Below are 10,828 nucleotides of genomic sequence, written 5' to 3'. Positions count from 1 at the left end.
GAAGTTAAGGGTTTAAAAAATGTATTATATCCTTCACATAAAGAGAAAGAATAAAGCACTTTCCATAAAAATGTGAATCCTTTCATCAGTTAAAATAAAAATACAACTTAGAAATAACCATTATCAGCTACTCAAAATTTACGGGGAATTCATTTCTCATAGAAAATAAGGATTTGATATTATAAAGGATCTTCTAGTCAATAAGCAACCATCAATTTAAGAGATGAAGAAACTCAGATCTGAAAGATGAAGAAACTTGCATAAGATAACATGATTTTTGATGGAGCAGACAATGGTTTTTAAAGCAGATTTTCTGGTTTCTAATAAAAATGTTTTCAGTCATAGTAGCTGAAACTGGGTAGGTAGGTCTCTGTAAAATGAGATTCAGGTCCCAAACTTTTTATTGGAAGGAATCGAACAGAGGAATACAGCAGTCATGCCAAACTCAAATAGAAATGGGAGCCACTAATAAATAGGTGAGAATCTTTTCTAGGCACAAATTTACTTATTTTAAATGTAATACTATCTAATGTTTATGATATTTTTACATATTTTGTTAATATTTCCCTACATTTGAATATGGTGAAAGCCACCTTGAATGTGTTTAGGGCCACTGTGTTTTTTAACATTTCTGCTCTTAACTAAGGCCAAGGAAAGAAGTGAAAAGCTCCATATGAAAAAGGATGAAATAGAAGATTGTGACAAGGGACTATTTGGGAGAGCAAAAGATATTAATTACTGAGTGATAAAGAAATGTGACTAATCCAGGAAAGGACTCTAGAAGACAATGAAATATAATTTGGTGATTTAGTCACTAAGAAAAACCCTTTGCTTATTCAAAAGAAATTGCAAGAGAGGTGATGGGATCAATATAGTGCTGGAAACAATAATTTTCAAGAAGAAAAATAAAAAATAGACATGAGTTTAATGTGTCATTTTTCTCACCAATTCCTATGGATCTCCTCATTTTCTGTACATACTCCTCCACAAATACAAATTCTCCTCTATTTTGTGTGCAGGTTTATCAGAATTCAAAAGACAAGAATGACAAATCACACACGGATAACGGTATTCATCTTGCAGGGACTGACAGATAACCCACAACTACAGGTTTGGCTTTTTATATTTCTGTTTCTCAACTATTTATTGAGTCTAACTGGGAATCTGACAATCATTATCCTTACCTTGGTGGATCCCCACCTGAAAACACCCATGTATTTTTTTCTCCGAAACTTCTCCTTCTTAGAAGTCTCACTCACAACTTCCTGTATTCCCAGATACCTCTATAGTATATCAACAGGAGATAAAATGATTTCCCGCAATGCTTGTTACACCCAAATATTTTTTGTCATCCTTCTTGGGGCAGTAGAGTTCTTCCTTCTGGCTACCATGTCCTATGATCGCTATGTGGCTATCTGTAAACCTCTCCATTACACCGCTATCATGAATAGAAAAGTCTGTAATTGGTTCCTATTGAGTTGTTGGATAGCTGGATTGATGATCATCCTCCCACCTCTTGGCATGGGTCTTGAGTTGGAATTTTGTGACCCCATTATTGACCATTTTTCTTGTGATACATTTCCTCTGCTAGAGATTTCATGCACAGACACACAGTTGATAGAGGGAGTTGTTTTAATTGATGCAATATTGACACTCATCAGTACTTTACTCTTTGTGATTTGGTCTTATGCCGCCATTGTCAGGACTATTCTGAGATTCCCCTCTGCCCAGCAAAGAAAAAAGGCCTTTTCCACTTGTTCCTCCCATATGGTTGTTGTCTCCATTTCTTATGGTAGTTGCATCTTCATGTACATCAAACCTTCTGGAAATGAAAAAGTGGATATGAACAAGGTGGTGTCAGTTCTCATGGCCTCTGTTGCCCCCGTGATGAATCCCTTCATTTACACCCTGAGGAACAAACAAGTTATACAAGCCTTTAAGAATTTAGTCAAAAAAATTGCAATTTTTACAAAGCAGTAAAAGACCATGAAGGTTAATATGCCAAATGGTAAAGAAAAAGCTGTCCATAATTTTGTAAGCCTCTCTCATTTTTCTTGCTAACCTCTTCTATAGTATATGGAGATTAAGGTTCTCCTGCCTCCTTTCTCCTGAAGAACTAAACATACAGATCCACTGATATAAGTCTCTTCTCCTCCCTTTTTGTCATGCTTTCTGGACTTTACCCACCTGACCTGGAGACACCACTTTCCTGTCAACTATTCCTATAACTCATTGATTCAAGATCTTAGACAGATTCTTAGACAAGATTCTTAGACAGATTCATGAAGAAAAAAAAAGAAATGAATTTGGAGTCAAGAATCCCTGAATTCCAATTCATCATAAGTCCTTTACTCCGAAAAACTTTCAAGTCAAAGATTTTTATTGTAAGGACAAGTTTTCAAAAGAAGGTTTGGAATGTTCAGAAGGAATGTGATTGACAAGAGCAGCAGTTGGGAAAAGGAGAAAAGGATTATGGGGGAGAGAACCCTGGAAAGAGGTCTTTGACTCTAGGCTCTGAGAGGGACGGAGGATGATTACTTGATCTCTGGATTTAGTTGAGACTATCTGGAGGTTTCCTGAGCTATCTCTATACCGGAGATATATTGCTTATGCTCCTGACTCACACCTGAATCATCAAAGAAGAGCTCAGACTATTACCAGAGGCTACAAGGGGTCTGAGGACCCAGAAAACTTCTGGGCTAACTGTGAAGACTTTCTATCAACCCTTTGCCTTTAGAGAAAGACCCCCTATCATCCTATTAAATTTGTTAGCATAGATTAATATTAGCTATAGGAGAGGGAGAAGAATTCCTGATCAAAGTCTGTGGGTTTGACCAGAGAAGAACGACCATTTACATAGCTGTCAGGGTAGGGTTACCTACCCCTCTCTCCTCACCCATTCCTTGATCAAATTACAATAAACCACCTTTGTTATCAACCACAGTCAGATCAGAACAGTTTTCCCTGGCACTACTGGAAAGAAGAGGGACTGATGAGTAAGATTCCTTCTACTTCTATAATACTATGAAACTATGATTCTATAATTCAGTAACTGCCTTAGAAGACAATTGTGCCTCTGTAGAATATAAATTCATCACTCTGTACCTCCAGTGAATTCCTGTTGTGAGTAGTCATATGTGCATAACAGCTATCTTGCTTCTTTATTGACTCAGATGCTAGTCATTTCTTTAAAATTTTCTATGTGATAAAATAAAGGCTATCTTTTTTAAAAATATATTTAGCTTTCATATGTTTAAGTGAAAATTGTTTATCCTTTCTGTAGTCACCAATATAAGAGCCAAATTTTGAGGTTGCCTGTGGAAATCCTTAGATAATATAATAATTAACAAAGCCAGTACCCAAATGTTATGATAGAGGGGGAGAGAGAAAGTCTATGAGGTGAGACTCTCTTTCAGCTCTCCCCTCCCACCGAATATACACTACCGAGACTTTGAGGGGGTGTCACCCCCAAACTGGGTGACCTGGATGGTTGTGCCTCCCCACAGGTATGGGGGACCTCAAACAGATTCTGAATGAGGGCGGGGTTCAGGCAAGCCTCCCCCGAGGTCAGTCAACTTCACAGCCAGTGGTCTGGCTCCAAGATGGAAGCAGCCAGACCACGCTGTGATTCCCCTCCTCCTCCTCTCTCAGGCACTCTGGAACACCATCTGACTAATGAATAGCTTTTATTCTTCACAATTCAGAAATTAGGGAAAGGGGTGAAGGGAAGAGGGATTTGGGGTGCCCTCTTCTCTATTTCTATGGGGTCCATCACTCAGGTGGGAACCTTTGGGGTCCCCACTCCTACACGTCTCCCCCCTTGTCCCTTCTCCTTCTGTTTCTATTTCTCTCCTTTTCTATAATTGTAAGTTAGACCAGAAAGGGTCTCTCAGCAAGGTTTGTTAATGGGAGAAGGAGCCCAAGAGAATCTCTCCCAAAATGGAGTCCAGAAACTTAGCTAACTGAAGTCTTGCTGGATGAGAAATGATGGGATGGCTTTGACCAGGGAATCAGGGTTTCAATGTCCAAAGAAAGATCCTCAGGAAGCCCTCAGGACTGGATTCGAGCTGAGATGTTCTCCTTCTCCCTCTCTCAGTCCTCTACTGGAAGTTCCTCCTTCTTCCATTTTCTCTGGAGAATTACCCAAAACCCCCTCTAGTCTCAACTGTCACCAATTGTCACCAACGGCCTTTTTGTGGCTCTTTTTTTTCCCATCCCCCATCCTTACAATAAGAAATGTAACTGACCAAGAATCACTAGAGGAAAAAATCTCAAATTCAAAGACAATGAATGAAATATAATTGAAAAGCTGATTAAATAGTTAATGTAGGAAAAATTATGGGAAGATATGTACAGTAATATATACCAGTAGGGCTATGAATTAGTCCAACTCTTAGGGAAAATAACTAAAATTATGCTACAAAATCTAAATCTTTGATCATCCTGGACCCAGAGTGGTTGTCTGCCTTCTCAACAGGAAAATTAAGATCTTAATGTTTCAATTGTACCCCTACTTCAGATTCTTGATGAGTAATTCTATGTTAGGCCCTAATTCAATGAATCTTCCTCAAAAAATGCCTGGAGTAATGTAGAGAAGATTTTTTAAAAAGTATCAGAATATAGATATGATCCAAGTAGAGTAGGCAGTTTTACTCCCTCATATAAAGAGTAATGCTAAACAATAAAGTATTATGGGGTGAGGGGGAAGTTGGCCTAGTGATAGAGAGCCAGGCCTGGAAATTGGAGGCCCTGAGTTTATATCTGACCTCAGATACTTCCTAGCTGTGTGATCCTTGGCAAGATACTTAACTCCATTTTCCTAAACCTTATTGCTGCCTTGGAAACAATACTTAGTATTAATTCTAAAACAGAAGGTAAGGGATTTTTTTAAGATAAAAAAAAATAAAAATAAATAATTACAGAAGGATTACAATCAGTTAAGAGTCTTTACTGGCCTCATTAGGTCATTTGCAGCAAGCATTCTCCTTATTTTACATTTCTCTTCGACTGATTATAACAAAATCAATGCCAAGTGGGCTTTTCCTTCTCCCTCCATCTCCATCTCTCTGTAAAGCATACACTTAGAATTATCTTTTTCTAATATGGTAAAAAATAGTACCTAAAAGACAACATATTTTCAAAGAGGATATATTATAATTTTTCCTAATTAATAGAACAAATAAAAATTCTCCCTTCTTCACACCATGATTTTGATATACTTCCAGAAATGTAATAAAGTCTGATAAAGATGACATAAATGCAAAGATGATTATTCCTTTCAGTCAATGACACAGTTATTTTCTTAGAAAACCCTTGATTAGTGAAGAAAATTTATTGATAAATAGTTGACCAAGCTACTAAGCTTGTTGAGTATATTGGAACTTTCTACTATATAGGTGGATCATTATGTGATCAATCATGGAGTCTCTTCTGTACTCTAGAGTCTAGCAATATGCCAATAGTCATAGCATTCTAGAATAAAAATAGTAAGCAGTGGCAGCTGGGTAGCTCAGTGGAGTGAGAGTCAGGCCTAGAGACAGGAGGTCCTAGGTTCAAACCCGGCCTCAGCCACTTCCCAGCTGTGTGACCCTGGGCAAGTCACTTGACCCCCATTGCCCACCCTTACCAATCTTCCACCTATGAGACAATACACCAAAGTACAAGGGTAAAAAAAAAAAAGAATAAAAGAAAAAAAATAGTAAGCAGTTCATCAGGGAATGCAAATAAAACAGAAAAACAAAAGTAAAGACTAAACAATGAAATCATAATTAATGGACCAAAACACAAACTAAAGTGTAACAGGAACTAAGTTACAACCATGATAAATTTAGTAGAAAAGTAAAAAAAAATTCAGTAAATTGGATCTCTGCTTCCTCAAAACAGTTTTCTTTTATATGTTTGGTAAGTACAGAACAAAGATCAGAACTGATAGAAAAACATAAAGAGAATGAGGAAAATGTGATTGGTTGCATACCTAAGACACAGGGAACAAAATGAGTGGCTCAAAATTTGGTAGTGAGAGGCTAACAATGACCCATTCTGTGACTAAGAAGTGTCCACTGTTTTAGTCTACCTGCAAAATAGTGGGTCAGACTTCTTTTGGATAGCAAACCAGACATTCTTGAAAGATAACTTGATAGTACATAAATAATGGGCTAGTACCCCTAACATCCATACATTCACATCCCTTAAGATCATGATGGTGAACCCATGGCACACATGCTAAAGAGGGCACACAGAGATCTCTGTGGGCAAGTGTGTGTCATTCACCAGAGTTAGTAGAAAGGCAGAGGGACTCAGGCAGAGCTTCTTCCTTCTACCACACCTCTCAAACCCTCTGCCCAGCAGCTCAATAAAAATACTCACTCCCTCTCCTGCACAAAGCAACTGAGCCATTCCCTCCCTTTCTCACACCCCTGTCTCAGCTAAAGCAGCTGGGGAGGAGGCACTCAGTCTAGGGCAGGGGTTGGCAACGTATGGCTCTCGAGCCATATCTGGCTCTTTTGAGGACCAAATATGGCTCTTTCTGCAGGAGCCATAAAGTCAATTTTTTTTTCAGGTGCTGTTACAGGAGCATGCACTGTGAGAACTGTATGGCTCTCACAAAATTACATTTTAAAAAATGTGGTGTTTGTGACTCTTACAGCCAAAAAGGTTGCCAACCCCTGGTCTAGGGGAACAGAGCATGACACACAGTGGTGGGGGTGAGGCACAGAACCCAGTGGGCAGGGAGATGGGCAGAGCATGGCATGTAGTTTCTAAAAGATTCTAAAAGTTTTGCCATCACTGCCCTAAAGTTAGCAAAATTCTTTGGGGAAGAATAGAACAGAATAATGATTAGCAAGAGAAATGGATTTCTAAACTATACGCATTAAATGTCAGCTGATTTCTGAACAAAGTTCTGAGACAAAAACAAAGATTTAGGAAGTTATAAAATAAAATCAATTAACCAGAAATAAGTTCAATGAAAAGTTATACAAAATTGGAAATTTTAATATCAATAGAAATAATTGATATTTTTGAGAAATAAATTATGATAATTATACAAAATACCAAAATTTCTAGGATGTAACTAAAGTAGTTATAAAAGGAAAAATTATGGAACTACAAATATATTTACCAAATTAGAAAGATAATATTGATGAAGTAAATATGCTTTTTTATTCAAAAGCCAATAACTAAAGAAATTTAAATGAGAAGAAAAAATCAACTGGAAAATTTTAAAAAATGAAAAATAAAACTAAAAGCTACTTCTTTTAAAATAATAAAAATTTTATAAAGCCTTTGGCAAATCTTATTCCAAAGAGGATAGAAAATCAAATCAACAGAGCAGCAAATGATCAAGTTGAAATCATAACAAACCCAAGAAATATGAAAAGAATTATTAGACCCTACTCTATATAATTATATGCTAACAAAACTGAGAACACTAAGGAAATATAGAAATATCACCAAAATGTACAATATTTTCAACCTAACAGAAAACCAAATGATCCAAAAAAATTTTAAATAGAGTTCACAGTAAAGAAAATAAAAATAAAGAGTTCGTCCTAATGGATTCACAGCAGAATTTTATCAAAAATTTTAAACAAATTAGTATCCATATTACAAAAATTCTTCTTACCAATTGAGAAAGGAAACATATTGGCAGGTAGTTCTTGTGGGATAAGTAGAGTCCTAAAATGTAAACCTACTAACCAAGCAATGTAATCATATTTACCAAGGTTATCAGTGAATACTGATTCAAAAACTTTTAATGAAGTCTTGCCAAATGGACTACAGTGATTCATCCAAGGAATCATTAATCATGACTAATTTAGATGGATACCAGAAATGAAGGACAGTGCAACATTAGGAAAATAATTAACATAGTTAATTATAGTAAAATCAAAACTATACAAGACCACATGATTATGTCAGATAATGCAAAAAAATTCTTTGACACAATGCATACTTCTTTATACTAAAAACAATCCTGTAAAGTTTAGCCACAGAGGGACTTTATAAAATATAAAACTATCTGTCTAAAACTAAAAATAAGTGGAAATTGTTATAATAGTTTTTATTAATTTCTATTTTTTATATTTAAAAGGAAAAGGAGAAATAGGTTTTTTCAGTAGGAGACCCTGGGCTGTGCAGGTCAGCAGTTTGTGACTCTCAGCTGTACAGCTCAGCAGTTGGTGACAGTTAGAAGACTGTGGATGACTGTGGTTTGGTTAAGTTGGAGAACATTGGAAAGGGCTTTTGTCTCTTGGTCCTCTAGGGAGAGGAGTGTGTTTGGCTTGCTCTCTCTGGGACTGCTGGAGTCAGAGAAATGGATTTAAGGCCTTAATACCTTTATTGATTATTAATAGCTTAGATAGATAAGGTAGCTAGATAATGGTGATATTGTTAGAGAGAAAAAGTAGGAGAGTAGGCAAGGGCCTTGGCCTAGAAAAAGATGTCTCTGAGGCAGATAGATTTAGGGTTTTCCAGAAAAAATTACTTAGCATTGGGATCTTGGGTATAGTTATAATCTATTATAAGATTACTTTCACTTTCTTCCTTCTTGTTTCCTATCTATATTTCCTAATAATAAAATAAGTATTTTGAATTTAATAAAATGCACATTGGCTTCTGTTCAAACTCCTGCCCAAAAAATTTAACTCCTCACAAAATGTAGTTAGGATGAACTAAAATGTTTGTCAATGAATACAGTAATAAACCAAAAATGCTCACTTTCCCCACTAGTCTTTCATATCATTTTGGAAATGCTCATGATACTAATATTACAAAAGAAAAACATAAAAAGTGTAAAGATACATCAAGAGGAAATAATACTATGTCTATTTAATGATGTTTTAATGGTATACTTGGCATATCCTATAGAATTAGCAAAGATACTAATTGGGACCATTCATATCCATCAGCGAAAATGAAAGCTACAAAATAAGCCTTCAAAAGCCAACAATCAGCAGCGGTCATCAAAACAGTATGGTACTGGCTAAGGGACAGAAGGGAGGATCAGTGGAATAGACTTGGGGCAAGTGACATCAGCAAGACAGTGTATGATAAACCCAAAGAGCCCAACTTTTGGGACAAAAATCCACTATTTGACAAAAACTGTTGGGAAATTTGGAAAAAAAAATATGGGAGAGATTAGGTTTGGATCAACATCTCACACCCTACACCAAGATAAATTCAGAATGGGTGAATGACTTGAATATAAAGAGGGAAATTATAAATAAGTTAAGTCAACATAGAATAGTTTACTTGTCAGATCTCTGGGAAAGGAAAGATTTTAAAACTAAGAAAGAGTTAGAGAAAATTACTAAATGTAAAATAAATGATTTTGATTATCTCAAACTAAAAAGCTTTTGTACAAACAAAAACAATGCAGCCAAAATCAGAAGGGAAATAACAAATTGGGAAAAAATCTTTATAACAAAAAATTCTGACAGGGGTATAATTACTCAAATATATAAGGACCTAAAACAATTGTATAAAAAATCAAGCCATTCCCCAATTGATAAATGGGCAAGAGACATGAATAGGCAATTTTCAGATAAAGAAATCAAAAGTATCCATAAGCACATGAGAAAGTGTTCTAAATCTCTAATAATTAGAGAAATGCACATCAAAACAACTCTGAGGTATCACCTCACACCTAGCAGATTGGCTAAAATGAAAGAAGGGGAGAGTAATGAATGCTGGAGGGGATATGGCAAAACTGGGACATGAATGCATTGCTGGTGCAGTTGTGAACTGATCCAACCATTCTGGCTGGCAATTTGGAACTATGCTCAAAGGGCTATAAAAGAATGGCTGCCCTTTGATCCAGCCATATCATTGTTGGGTTTGTACCCCAAAGAGATCATAGATAAACAGACTTGTATGAAAATATTTATAGCTGTACTTTTCGTGGTGGCAAAATAACTGGAAAATTAGGGTATGTCCTTCAATTGGGGAATGGCTGAACAAATTGTGGTATATGCTGATGATGAAATACTATCATGCTCAAAGGAATTGGAGGAATTCCATGTGAACTGGAAAGACCTCCAGGAATTGATGCAGAGTGAAAGGAACAGAGCCAGAAGAACATTGTACACAGAGACCAATACACTGTGGTAAAATAGAATGTAATGGACTTCTGTACTAGCAGAAATGCAATGACCCAGGACAATTCTGAGGGATTTATGGAAAAGAACCCACATTCAGAGGAAGAACTACAGTAGAAACAGAAGAAAAACAACTGCTTGAACACATGGGTTGAGGCGGTCATGATTGGGGATGTAGACTCGAAACTACCACACCAATGCAACTATCAACAATTTGGAAATAGGTCTTGATCAAAGACACATGTTAAAAACCAGTGGAAATACACATCAGCCATGGTGGGGTGGAGCTATGGGGGTGAAGGGGAAAATAAGAGCATGAATTATGTAACCATGTTGTCTTTTCTAAAAAATAAATAAAATCTACTACAAAGCAAAAAATAAATAAATAAATAAAAATAAAAACTGTTGAATTTTATATACATTTTAAAAAATTTTATATCCCTTAAAACACTAGTTTGTATTCAAGTTCATATATCATAAAATATTTCTTTTCTGTTCATCTTCAAAAATGGAAAATATGCACATATTTATATTTGTCTAATTCACAATTACTAAAAATTAAAATCTTAAGAAAACCCTGAGGTTATAACTTTAAAAAAAAAGCCAACAATCAATCAATCAATATTTATTGAATGATAGGCACTATATTAAGCACTGAAGGTACAGAAAGAGGTAAAAGACAGTCCCTACCTACACTCAAGGAGCTTACAATATGATAGGAAGACAACATG

General features: G+C 36.0%; 1 protein-coding gene across 1 annotated transcript; it reads left to right on the top strand.

Moving 5' to 3' along the window:
* Positions 1 to 1,044: 1,044 nt before the first annotated feature.
* LOC123249243 (olfactory receptor 6C2-like) lies at positions 1,045 to 1,980 on the top strand. Its single transcript, XM_044678222.1, has one exon. It carries the CDS (start codon positions 1,045 to 1,047, stop codon positions 1,978 to 1,980), a length of 936 nt encoding a protein of 311 aa, XP_044534157.1.
* The last annotated feature ends 8,848 nt before the right edge of the window (positions 1,981 to 10,828 follow it).

The sequence above is a fragment of the Gracilinanus agilis genome, chromosome 5 (genome assembly GCF_016433145.1).
Source record: "Gracilinanus agilis isolate LMUSP501 chromosome 5, AgileGrace, whole genome shotgun sequence".
Classification (NCBI taxonomy): Eukaryota; Metazoa; Chordata; class Mammalia; order Didelphimorphia; family Didelphidae; genus Gracilinanus; species Gracilinanus agilis.
This window is presented reverse-complemented; position numbering and strand designations above follow the sequence as displayed.